This window comes from Chiroxiphia lanceolata, chromosome 2 (genome assembly GCF_009829145.1).
Source record: "Chiroxiphia lanceolata isolate bChiLan1 chromosome 2, bChiLan1.pri, whole genome shotgun sequence".
Lineage (NCBI taxonomy): Eukaryota > Metazoa > Chordata > Aves > Passeriformes > Pipridae > Chiroxiphia > Chiroxiphia lanceolata.
The window spans coordinates 40,602,215-40,615,409 of NC_045638.1; the positions used below are offsets into that span (position 1 = coordinate 40,602,215).

At 42.9% G+C, this 13,195-nt stretch overlaps 1 protein-coding gene and 1 long non-coding RNA gene across 2 annotated transcripts in view; one reads left to right on the forward strand and one right to left on the reverse strand.

The window, feature by feature from the left end:
- TM9SF2 (transmembrane 9 superfamily member 2) overlaps positions 1 to 10,740 on the reverse strand; it is a 29,030-nt gene extending 18,290 nt beyond the window's left edge. The window contains exons 1-4 of the mRNA XM_032679303.1: positions 10,503 to 10,740; positions 5,731 to 5,798; positions 4,465 to 4,558; positions 3,631 to 3,758 (exon numbers count right to left, since the gene is read on the reverse strand). Of these exons, the coding sequence (XP_032535194.1) occupies positions 3,631 to 3,758; positions 4,465 to 4,558; positions 5,731 to 5,798; positions 10,503 to 10,634 (422 nt within the window). The 5' untranslated portion in view covers positions 10,635 to 10,740. The remainder of the gene's footprint in view (positions 1 to 3,630; positions 3,759 to 4,464; positions 4,559 to 5,730; positions 5,799 to 10,502) is intronic.
- A 105-nt stretch (positions 10,741 to 10,845) lies between these two features.
- LOC116782546 lies at positions 10,846 to 11,664 on the forward strand. The gene is made up of 2 exons (XR_004355253.1): positions 10,846 to 10,973; positions 11,102 to 11,664. It is a non-coding gene; the product is annotated as an uncharacterized LOC116782546 (long non-coding RNA).
- Positions 11,665 to 13,195: the final 1,531 nt, after the last annotated feature.

A 13,195-nucleotide genomic window follows, 5' to 3' on the forward strand; every position in this document is an offset into this window, starting at 1 on the left:
CAATATCGAATAGTTGTGTTTTGTCTGAAAACTCTCCACATGAAGTGAGGAAGATATCAAGTCCATGCCATCACTAAACCCTCTCACAGGGGCAAATTGTGGGAGGGGGCTTGAACTTAGAAATTGGATTCTTGGGAGTTTCAAACCACCGCAGTCGCAACAACCCCAGGCAGTCCTCCAGGCTGGGGGCAGAGTGGCTGGAAAGCAGCCCGGTGAAAAAGGACCCAGGGGTGCTGGTTGACAGTGGCCAAACATAAAACAGCAGCGTGGCCACAAAGGTCAATGGCATCCTAGCCCTGTATCAGAAATAGTGTGGCCAGCAGGATTAAGGCATTAATTTTTCCCCTGCACTTGGCACTCGTGAGGCCACACCTTTGAACCCCGCATCCAGTTCTGGGCCCCTCACTACAAGAAAGATATTGAGGTGCTAGAGCATGTCCAGAGAAGGGCAATGTAGCTGGTGAAGGTTCTGAAGCATAGGCTTAGGAGGAGCAGCTGAGAAAGCTGGGGTGTTTAATCTGGAGAAAAGAAGACTCAGGGGAGACCTTATACCTCTATACAACTACCTGAAAGGATATTCGAGGTGGGGTTGGTCTCTTCTCCCAGGTAACAAGCGACAGAGGAAATTGCCTTGATTTGTGCCAGGGGAGGTCAGATTGGATATTAGGAAAAATTTTTTCACTGAAAGGGTAGTCAGGCATTGGAACAGGCTGCCCAGCGAAGTGCTGGAGTCATCAACCCCGGAAGTATTTAAAAGACATCTAGATGTGGCACTCTGGGACATGGTTTAGTGGTGTACTTGGCAGTGTTAGGTTAATGTTTATATTGGGTTTGTGTGGCAATATTTTAGTTGGCAGGGGGGTACAGAGGTAGGTTTCAGTGAGAAGCTGCCAGAAGCTTTCCCTATGTCTGACAGAATCAGTGCCAGCCAGCTCCAAGGCAGACCCGCCACTGGCCAAGGCCGAGTGGCAGCACCTCTGGGTTACCCTTAAGCGACTATGGCAGCACCTCTGGGAAACAGATTTAAGAAGGGGGAAAAAAACCTGCAAGGGTCAACCCACTGCACAGCAGGACTCAATGATCTTAAAGGTCTTTTCCAATCTAAACAACTCTATGATTATATCTTTGAAATTTTACTTCCATAATATATGCTAGAGAGAACTTTTGCTTTTGTTAGTATTTTAATTTCACAACCAAACCCAGGTAAAACATTAACCTATTGCAAGTAAGTCTGGCTGGGGTAAAGGCTTTCCCTCGCATCTTCTGCAGCAAAGACATACTGAGCTGCCTTCAAGCAGCAATGCTGGAACAAATTGATAGTTTAAGCACCAAATCATTTTTCACAGTTAATCTTCAAATTTAAAATGACTTGAAGAGATTATACATGTGGAGCAAATATGCTATTCAACAGTGCTCTTATATGTCTCTCAAGAACATCTGGTGATGAACATTGTCAGCTAAGATATCAGCATAGCTGTTGAGTCCAATTCAGTCTGTCAATTCCTAATCTTATTAAGTGGCTTTTAAACCTTAAAAGTACTTTGCACCATCTGTGTTCCCTGGGAATTTCATGATAAATTGAAGCTGGATAATAAACCTCTATTAAATCCTCGCTTATGCTACCTTGTTGATCCCTGTTCAACATACCTCTGTACCATACTCCTGGAGCATGCGTCATTATTCACAAAATCCAGCCACTGCCACTTTGTGAAGCTAAGCCTAAGGAGGACTAACAGCCATAAACAGGGATTTTTCATGCCACTCGTTCTAAAATTTTAGGGCAGTGGGCCTAGCAAAAAAAATTAAATAGTAGAAATGCCATTAAAAAGGACTAAGAATACCAGAAATACCCTAAATTTCAAGGGAAGGTTTCATACTGAAAAACAGAACTATATCTTACTTAAATCACAACAGTCATATCAAGTTACCTATACTGGCTAAAAATATTACTTAAATACACTAAATATATCTGTAAAACAATTTAATCTATGGGGGAAAAAACCCCCAAACAGTCTGAAGAATTTTCTCTGTGATTAGTTTTACAAAGTTCTGTTTCAGTTTCTATCACCTTAAGCTATGGGTTTTCCTAAAAAAATTAATTTATTTCAAGTATCATAGCTTTGGGAAATTATTTTTAATTTATAAACGAAGACATACACAAACTTTTAAAGTGGAAGCTTTAAGCCAGACCCACATGCATCACTAAAATTCAAAGTGGTGTAAATATTATAAATATATGCAGTATTTAACAGGAATATAAAACCAAGCCCAGCATGTTTGAAGCTCTATTTATTTTAGCATTAGCCATTTACACTTCAAATCCCTGCAGCAGTAGCTGAACCTTTCAGAGTTTCTTTCATTACTCCTTCGCTCACCTACCCGAACATATCGCTATTGCCTGTGAACCCTTCTGACCTAATCTATCAATTTCCTACAGGACTAATTTCAAGAGATTCCCAGAAATATTTACATCGGTGAGCCACAGTTTATCCCCACAAAGGGATATCCCATATCAGTTCCCAAGAGCAGTAGAAAATGCACTTGCTGCCTTTCCAGCATGGGTGGCTGTTACAAAATTGAGGAAATGGAATGTGACATTACAGAAAAACAGTTAATGACAGTGGCAATATTCAACATTTCACCTGCATTTTTACTAATATATCCAGACAGTTTTAATCTAATCAGATGAAGACTGAAATGTTTGTTCCAGAGAGGCAGGAAGCACATATTTGGGATTGGGGCATACCTATGGTCAACACTGGTTAATGATGCTTATGTATTCCTTGCAAAAACATGCCACAGGAACTTATGCCCAGGTTGTTCCTTTTATCCTTGCACCTGAAGGCTGCTGTTAGCAGAGCATACCAACATGCAACGCACTTAAACAAACACTGATAGCATGGTTGGGTATTTCCAATCTTGGCTGTGGTTGCAGAGCACATGGCTACATCCCTACTGAAAATCTCCATGAGATTCAGCACACACATTCAGCCTTGCCCCACCCTTAATGACCACGGGAAGAGGACCTCCACATCCAAACAGAAACAGAGCCCCAACAGGCTCCAAGGTGACTCAGGTGGTTACAGAGGGACTCAGAGAATAGGAAAGGTCCAAGCATTTATGCGTTCCTCAAGATGATTTCATTAATTAAATTTTCATTGTCCACTTTTCCCTTTCATATCCTAGAAGACAAACAAACGTTGCATAAAACTCTTTCAGAACCACTGATCCTGTTTCCTGAACACAATATTTGAAGGGGAGTGCAGTGGTTCTCAAGGAAACCAAAGACAACATAGCAACAGAATAGAAGTCCCTTAAGACTTTTCTCAAGCTAAGGCAGGACTAACTTCTACATTTACAGGTGCAAAGAAATAGTATTTTACAGTAAGCACAAAGCTTTGTGTTCGGAAACAGATTAATTTCCATTATGCCTGGTGTTTATCCTCCACGTAAAGGAAGTATTTTTATGAAGGCAACAAACAACATCTGCAAAACCAGAAGGGGAAATATATTCAGTGCAAATACCTAGTGTTAAATCTGTATTAACTTGCAAATAAAAAATTATAAACTAAATAAATTTATCACCAACACACTAGACTAACCAATCTATCAATTTTGATACCAACTTACCAATGATGTTGATAATTCAGTAGCATACTTTTTTTCAAAAAGTCTAATTTCTGTTTATCTTCTGGCTTTGTGGTATCATATGTTCTTGTACAAACAGATTTACATGTCTCCTTCTTGTTGAATGTGAACTAAGAAGAATGAAACACATATAAGCAATAATGTTGTAACAAATTTTGTCTTATTTCAGTATTTAACAATTTCCCCTATGCATTTAATTGCCTGTACTATTATAATAAAATCACCTAACAAACTACCAAGACTAGGTATATTAATCCTGCAGAGGAGGTTTTTATATTGACGTATATAAACCCCTTCTGTGCTCATTGCAGGAGCCCTGCACCAAGAGCTCCTTGTTACTGACTAAAACATGTTTTCTGCCATGATTTACCAGACAAGTCATTTGACCTCACAGCAGCAATGCTGTCACAGGCAGCTTCAATTGATAACTTTCTCTCCTACTACCCGTACCACAGAACACGAGAGCTTCAGTCACCAGATAAGACAAGCTGGCTAACACCATTTCTAATTCTTCCATTTTATGGATCCAGTATTTTCAGATATGGTTCCAAGAAACAGCAGTGTTGAGGAGCAATAATAAGGTTTTGTCCAGTTCCAAAGAGAAAAGACAACCTCTGCACCATTTCAGCCTACAACACCATGGTGCAAAGCACAGAGTTACAATTAGATTAAACTGAGAGATTTCTATTATGTGGAATTTCAGATTTTGAAGGTCTTTCAGATAAAGCCCTCCTGAAAATGTTCTCCAAGATTCCTATCTCCTCTGGTTACCTTTGAACATACACATTACCAAACACCCCCTGACAGAGAACAAACCCTGTAAGGAGACGGTTCTATCCTCTCTCCAAACAATACTTGGCCAAGGTTTTCAGAAGGCCGTTTCTTTCCTTCTGCTTGACAAAAATCAAACCTGAATTAGAGAAAAGATACAAAAATTAATAAAATATTCTCAGCTGCAAATAATGTTCCCTAATCAGCACCTACATCACAAGTAAAGGAACTATACAGCCTTCCTGGTAGACAACAGTTTCCTCCTTTAAACTGTAAAGCAGACTGTGAAAATCACACGGTTTGAAAATAAACCAAACAGAACCAACAACCAAATCTCATAATCGGCTATTTCAGAATAGTGTAGCACAAAAGTTTCCTTGAGTAATTACAAGTTTCCCATTTGAATAGGAATTTTAGCCAAAATTTAAACCTTTACATAGAGTTTCATGATGACTGTGAGAAAAAAGCATGCAGGCCAGATTCTTGGGGCAGGCAGGGCACGTGATAACAGCAAAAAAACCCCAAAACTAAAAACCTACACACAGACAGCTCCCTTACAACAAGCACTATTAAACAGGTTATTGCAGTTTTATTCACCAACACATTTCATAGCACATCCTCCAAGTTTTTCCAGTCTATTTTTAAGTATATCACATTTGCGTTCACTAAAGTATAGATATAATCCGTGTTTAATCTCTTCAATATTAACAGTCAAAATATTCTTTGAAGCAAAAACTTTACATAGTTGTACCAGGCACTGATACATTTTGTTTGCTCCTATGATGTGTACCAAGAAAACATTTAACACCTCATTAAGATAATTGATAGGATGTTCACACCTCATTACCACTTTAACTCATCTGGCTATAGGCTACTAAAGACAGCAGTAATACTTTGATCTACAAAATGACAACTAATGCAGAAAAGTGAATACTATATATAAATATATATATACACACACACATTTTAATCTTAAATTACACTCAAGCAGTGATTCAACCTACATGAGGGCCTATGAACCCATGCACTACTTCTAAAGTAAGAGCAAAGACAACTGAGAAGGAAGTAATGTACTGATGTTAATAATTCAGTATCATACTTTTTTCAAAAAGTCTAATTTCCGTTTACCTTATTAACACCTATCTATTCACTGATATTTCTATTTTTGCAAACTTATGTTAAAAAAATAAATAGGCATTCCTCAGAGGCAAATGACCGTAGCAAGATACAGATAAAACTTTTAGATAAATTAAATCCGTCTTTTTGCAATAACTTACAACTAAAACAACATAAACAGAATAATATACTTACGCGGTATATTCGTAGGGAAGGACAGACTCTACAGAGTCAAGCCTGTTCACAAACAGTTCGATTCCAGACTGAAAGAGTAGAGATAATCAGCAGTTACACTCAAGCACTCCCTCAATTCTCATGGATATATAAGAATAGGTTTGTTTGAATGAGATAAAAGGAAAGTTGGAAATGTAAGACATGTAATTGTACATCTTGGAAGTGTAATGAAATATATCTGCTGAGAGCATAAGTAAAACCATCACAAAAGCAGTGACCACATGACAAACTCGCTTCAGGGCTAACAACCACTCAAACTACAAGACAGCAAGGAATCGTGCACAAAGATAATACAGTTAGCACAGCTGCCAGTGTTTTAGTTTTATGTACCATGTTAGAGCTATATTAGTCATCACCATAACTTTTGTGTAATAAAAGTCTTAAAAGAACATGAATAAAAGTACAGATAAGATCAGTACTTCTTCCTATAATTAAGGTACTCTGCAATTTTATCTATGTAGTAGATAATTTTATCTATGTTTTCCAGCTGAAAACTGACCTGTGAGAATTTCAACAATCTTTTCAGATTGATACACTACTTTAAGTTTCAACAGAAGCTCTTTCCAAAGAGAAGACAAAGATTTAACTTCTTATAAAAGTTTTTCAGTAACTCTACCAACTCTTGAGTAAGAACCTGAAATTCAGTCTGCTCTGGTTTCCGACTACTTTGGTCTATATACATTAATTACAGATGGGGAAGCCTGCTGCTATGGAAAGGGAGAGGTCTTTTCCCTCTTAGTCTCAAAATCCCTTCCCTTATTCTAGCCCCACAGTCCCAATGTATTTCAAGTGTTTATCTTACACTGGTTTTGGCAGTTATCTGCTTGCATGGTAAACCAGTTCAACTGGCTAAAACAGCAAAAGACTTACCCAAAAAAATTTTAAAGAGCAGTTCTTAGTAGCACAGCAAGTTGTTTTCATTTCAGCTGGGATAGTTAATTTTCTTCCTAGTAGCTGCTACAGTGTTTTTCATTAAGTATGAGCATAATGTTGATAACACACTGATGTTTTAGTTTTGGCTAAAGTAAAGCTAAGTAGTGCTTACCCTAGTCAAGGACGTCTCAGTTTCCCAGGCTTTGCCACCGAGGAAACACACAAGAAGCCAGGAAAAGCTGACCTGCACTGGCTAAAGGGCTCTTCCGTATCACAGAACATCATGCTCAGTATATAAACTGGGGGGAATTGACCAGGAGCCACTGCTCACTGCTCAGGGACAGGTTGGGCATCGGTCAGTGGATGGTCAGCAACTGTACTGTGCATCACTTATTTCTCTTGGGTTTTATTCCTCTCCCTCTCTGTCTTTCACTTTTTCATTAAAGTAATTATTGTTATTATTATGGATATTATTATAATTAGTATTATTAGTATATTTTATTTTGTTTCAATTATTAAACTCTACTTGTTTCAACCCACAAGTTTTTACTTTTTTTCCCCCGATTCTCCTCATCCCACCAGGGGCAGCAGGGAGCGAGACAGCAGCTGCAAAGTTCTTAGTTGCCAGCTGGAGTTAAACCACAACAGAAGTTGAGCTGTCTTACTGTGTAATCAAGAGCTGAAGAGCAAAAGGAAGATGAGTGCCCTCAAGAACAAGACCTCTCCCTTTCAATAAGAAGTCATCTATTTTCTCACCAACAAAAGAGCTTTTCGTCCCTATGAAAATTCACTCAAGTTTAGACAAACCAAGAAATTCTGGAGGAAAGAAAAAAAAAAAAAGATGGAATTGTTCACCTCTGTGTGTAGCTCAGATACTTCAGTCAGGTACTGTATTTTACCAATATACCTTAGCTGTTCTTGTCCAAGTCAGGATGCAGCTCTGTGAGAGGCAGGCAGCTGTGAGCTCTTAGGTTGACTCACCAAGTGAAGACACACCTTACGGCTCCTCTTTCCCCCCCCAAGCCATGCAGACCTGCTGCTCACCTCTGGGTAACGCGCGCTTGGCCTAATTCTGTGAGCCACGTCAACTTCCTAACACTGCAAAAACCCGGACTGGCAAAAACTTGGATAGTTTCCTGCCATGTTAACAAGCTCAAAAAAGGATATAACAAGTAACACAGCTGGGTCAGCGCAGAGGGCAGGAACACATTGCCCAGGGGAAGACAGGAATGAAATCTCTCACTCCCAGCAGCAGGGAATTAGACTGCCTCAGCTGGTCACAGAACCATGGCCTCAGATTAGCTGTTTTTCACTGGAGAGGATTTACCTGAATGCTCCAATTTTTCATAAGAAGTATATGCATTCCTGCAGATCAGCATATTTGATAATTTCCCATACAACAGCAAGTATCCTTTGAAGCCATCAGTATTTTTTTCAACTGAGTAAGGATTCTTAATCTTCAGGCAAGAATTACTATTTCAGCCTGCACAGATCACATTCCACTTCTGATGATATTCCAACCAAAACCACGAAAAGTAGCCAAATTGAGTTTGCCCAAGCAGATTAGCAGGCAACTTGAAAGAAGGGAGAAAAGTCATGAGTCTCATCACTCTTGTGCTGCTACGTACAAGCTCCATTAACAGCATCCCATCCCTTCTCACCATCACAGGACAGGAGATCCACAGGGATCATGATAGCTAAAGAGTATCATTTAGAGATCTGGTATGTGGATTGAAGTCCTCAAGGCAGAAAAAAATTCACTGCTATTACCGACATTGCAATCAACAGTGACAACTGCAAGAACTCTGTGAGAACATGTGAAAAAAGACAGCTGTCCAGGAAAGCTCAGTTCTATTCACTTATATAAATATTATGATATAGCAATTATGTGACTATTTATTGTTTCTCCTCACCAGACTACATTCCGTTGCAGACTACACAGAGAGAACCATATGTGAGGAGTGATTTAGACTTCTCCATATGCCTGTGTTTCACTTCGTATGTAAATTGATAAGAGGTGGCCAATATTTGTAATATTACACCTGTTGGGGTGCTCAGTTGCCCACTGATGGGGCACTTACATTACCCAAGTACTTCACGTCACATTTATTAAATGATAAATTCTCAGGAGGGGACAAACATTTTGTACACATTATATGAGGAATAAAAATGCAGAGACATCTGAGAAAGGTCACCCCATATGTGACTCAGGTTGGTTACAAAAGACAGTAGGCACCCTGGTTCACCTGACTTAAAAAAAATAAATCTTTCTTCTAAAAGCTTAAAATAGGAATAATCCAAACATAGCAATGTTTTTCGAGCATGTTGTGAAAAAACACCAACTGCAGCTTGAAAGTCTTAGCCTGTATTTGAAGAAAAAACATTCCTTAAGAGGGTACTGCAGCACCATAATAGGTCACCCAGGGAGGAGATGGATGCTCCATGCTTGGATGTTTCCAAGGCTGGCTTAAACAAAGATAGAGCTGAGCAGACCTAGTGTTTACAACAGTTGTGCTTCAAGCATGAGGCTGCAATATGTGACCTCCTGAGGTCTCACCATTTCTGTGGTCCTATAAAAGAATGTCCACAGAATGCTTTACTACTACAACCAAAGCACCTTCATTACATGTTTGGCTTACTACCTAATCTGTTGATTCAGGATAGCAAATGGATAAAGTAAGCACATTTACCAAAAGCATACAGTTTAAATAGGCTCGTATTCTGGAGAATCACAGACCAGTGTTTCATGTACTGCAGGAGCTGAGAGCGCAGAAAGTGCAGGACGGCAACTTTCCACAGCAGTAAGACCATGGATCATTAAATTGATTGGTCTTGAACTTTCTCATTCAAGTATTAAAGAACAGTCTGGTGTAATCTCCATCACAGCAGCAGCAAAAAACTTCAAAAGGTGCTCCAAAGCAGCAAAGACTATTTTAAGTACAGACCCCTGACCCACCGACATCCACCAAACAAGTAACCTGGTTATGTGAACTTTGCTTCTCACTTCTGCAAGCATAAAACCAAGTTTAAGCTTCACTTGAGACTCTGGGGCCTAGAAGCCCCTACAGTTCAGGTTCCGGCTGCCCGGAAGACAGAGCAAAGGAAAGCGTCACTGGATGCTTACTCTAGTTTGCCAGCTGCTTGCAGCCACCAGCTGCTCGCTCCTGCCAAGAATCACACACCCCCCGACACGACCTTCCTTACTTGCTGCAGCTTTCCTACAAGGATTTGAAAGGGCCCGAGAGATGAACGGCCGGGGCTTCCTACTTCCCCAACGTGGCCGTAACTCACGGGGTGAGCCCACAGCTCTCTCCTTCCCTCGGAGGGACCGCAGGCACTTCCCAGCAGGGCCGGAGCTGAGCCAGGAGTCAGGACAGCAGCTCTACCACTCCCCTGGGTCCTCTGTCTCATGAATTTCATTTTCAATGAGCAATGGCCATAAACTAAAACACAAGAAGTTCCATCTCAACATGAGGAAGAACTGCTTTAAATTGACGGTGGCAGAGCACTGGAACAGACTGCTCAGGGTCGTGAAATGTCCCTCTCTGGAGACATTCCAAGCCCATCTGGACATGTTCCTATGTCACCTGCTCTAGGTGACCCTGCCTTGGCGGAGGGGTTGGGTGATCTCCAGAGATCTCTCCCAACCCGAACTATCCTGTGAGCACAGCGGGAACTGGACCACGCTCCGAGCCCCCGCAGCCCCGGCGCCGTCGGGAGCTCCGGTGCGGCATCGCGGAGCGGCTGCGAACGCTCCGGGCAAAACCCAGCACGCAGCCCCCGCGCAGGGGAACAACACGAGGGCCGCGCCGCATCCCGGGCGGCCCCAGGGGCCTCCGCTCGGCGCCCCCCGGGCTCACCTTGCACTCGGGCTTCTCCTTGCCGGCCTCGCAGAAGTTGACGGGCGCCAGGCCTGGCAGGTAGAAGGCGGCGGCGGGCGCGGCGGCGGCCGCCAGCACGGCGGCCGTGAGGAGGAGCGGCGGCAGGGCCATGGCGGGCCGGGCCCGGCGGTGGCTGGGCGGCAGCGGGGCCGCGCCTCCGTCTCTCCCCCCGCGCGCGCCCGCCCTGACGCGGCCGCGCCGCTTCCGGCTTCCCCCTCGCGCGCGCGCGAGACACGTCGTCACCCTCGGCGCGCGGGGCCGCCCGACGGAGCGGCGGGGGGGGCGGGGCCGGCGAGCGCCGTCCCTTCCGGGGTGTGGCGGCCCCTGTTGCCATGGCAGCGCGGCGCCGTCCCGCCGGGAGCGCTCCAGAGGCAGGGATACCGGGAATGTGTTAGCAACAGCTTGCCAGCAGGCCGAGGGAGCTGATCCTGCCCCCTCTGCTCAGCCCTGGTGAGGCCACATCTGGAGTGCAGTGTCCAGGTCTGGTCTCCTCAGTGCAAGAGAGACGTGGAGCCCCCCTGGAGGGTCCAGTGGAGGGCAACAAAGATGATGAGGGGACTGGAGCATCTCTTTTACAGGGATAGGCTGAGAGACCAGGGCCTGTTCAGCCTTGAGAAGAGACGACTGAGAGGAGACCTCACAAAGACTATAAGTGTCTGAAGGGAGGGTGCCAGGAGGATGGATCCAAGCTCTTCTCGGTGGTGTCAAGCAGTAGCACAAGAGGCAATGGGCAGAAACTGATACACAGGAAGTTCTACCTGAATATGAAGGAAGAACTTCTTTACTGTGTGAGTGATCGAACACTGGAACAGATGCCCAGAGAGGTTGTGGAGTCTCCCCCACTGGAGATACTCAGGAACCCTCTGGACGCAATCCTGTGCCATGTGCTCTGGGGTGACCCTGCTTGAGCAGGGAGGCTGGCCCAGGTGACCCACTGAGGTCCTTTCCAGCCTGACCTGTTCAGTGTTTCTGTGAATTTCCACAGGTGACAGGAGCAGCATTCAGCAGCTGTTTGAGACTCCCCGCCTGGGCAGTCCCAGAAAGGCCTGAGCCCACCAATCCCGGTTAGGCTGCACTGGCTTCGTGCCTGTCCAGCAGTCCTTGTTCTTTCTAAAATAAATTTTGTCTTTTTTAAAATAAATTTTGCCTGGGTTTTTTTTTGTCGGTTTTTTTTTTAAATTCTCAAGGGTTTTACTGGGAGGAGGGATCTGCCGCACCCAGCCACTCATGCCAACACCCTTGAGTTCCCTACGGTTTGCAATCCAAGAGTTTTGAAGTGTGAAAGAGGTTATTTGAATATAAAGTTAATTTCACAGCACTGAAATAAAACACAAACTTCCTCGGCGGAATATGGTTGGAGTCTGAAAAGGGGAGGGGTAAGGAGGCTTATTTTTTACAAAAATATGAAAACTTTCATGCAAAATGTAAACCAATCTCTTTCAAATAGATAATCCAGTCTCTATTATTCCCTCCTCTTCCCATAGGCCCTTGGGGGGAAATGATGACTGACACAGCTAGACAGGGAGCAATCGCCCCTGAAGGCTGAGTAGTCAAGGAGGCAGGATGGTCTCCAAACCCAGGCGGTGCATGGCCATGGCACGTTATTGCCCACAACAGATTTGGAGCAAACAACATCCCTGTCTTTTTTTTTTAATTCACAGGGGTTTTTCTATGGACAACTCTTCACTGTTTTCAAACTGAGCTCTCAGATGAGACGTACCTGCTGGCTGAGTGGAGCCTGGGAGAAAACAGACAGACAAGTAGGTGTTGGCTGTGGTTGACTCCCATTGCAGCCAAATGTTCAGAACAACCCGAGTCTATGTTACCTCCATTTCACCAATGGCTGCCATCCTGTGGCACAATCTACTGAAAAAAATCCCAACAAAAAAACCCACAAACCTATAGAAGGGGCAGACATAAAAAGTATATTTTGATAAGGTAGAAAAGGACATTGCTCAGATTCTCATTTCACCTTTCCCTGCTTCCTAATATTTTCCATCAGTTTGAGTTTGTGCAGCTTCAGAAACACCCTCTCACAAAAAACTATATTTATAAATGTTGCAGTGTTTCCACTAATTTCCTTGATTCTCAGAACATGTTTTATTTCCTTTCTTCTAGTTATTACAGGGTTGGGGGAACATACCTGTTGCTCACACGATCCTATATATAGCCAAAGTCTTTAGGCAGCTAAGGTGTTGCCTAAGGTCTGTGTCCTGCAACACAATATTCCAGTACCTGAGAAAGCAGGAAGAGAGATGCCAGGCTATGGTGGCCAACCTGTCTAGGGCAGGGTGAAGCTTCAGGTGGGTCAATTCACACAGCATCTGACCAGATAAAGGGTTAAGCATCTAAACACCTAGGCCACATAATGTAGTCTTTAGGTAAGATAATTGTAATAAATTTTCATATAGTTTCTACATTACACAAGCCATTCTTCAAGTTTGAGATGAATGCATGTTAATTTATAGCATATACATTAGATATTTTTGAACTCTCCATATATTTAAAATTTAAGTTGTTCATCTGCCTTTCTCATTCCAATTCCTACTTATCTCATCCTGTAGATATCCTAAGAGCACAATTATAAGATCAAGCCTTATGACAAGCACAGCTGGAGAAGAAATCCCAGTTCCCTCTTTTTATTTAAAATTACTCATGGTTAGGATAATCAG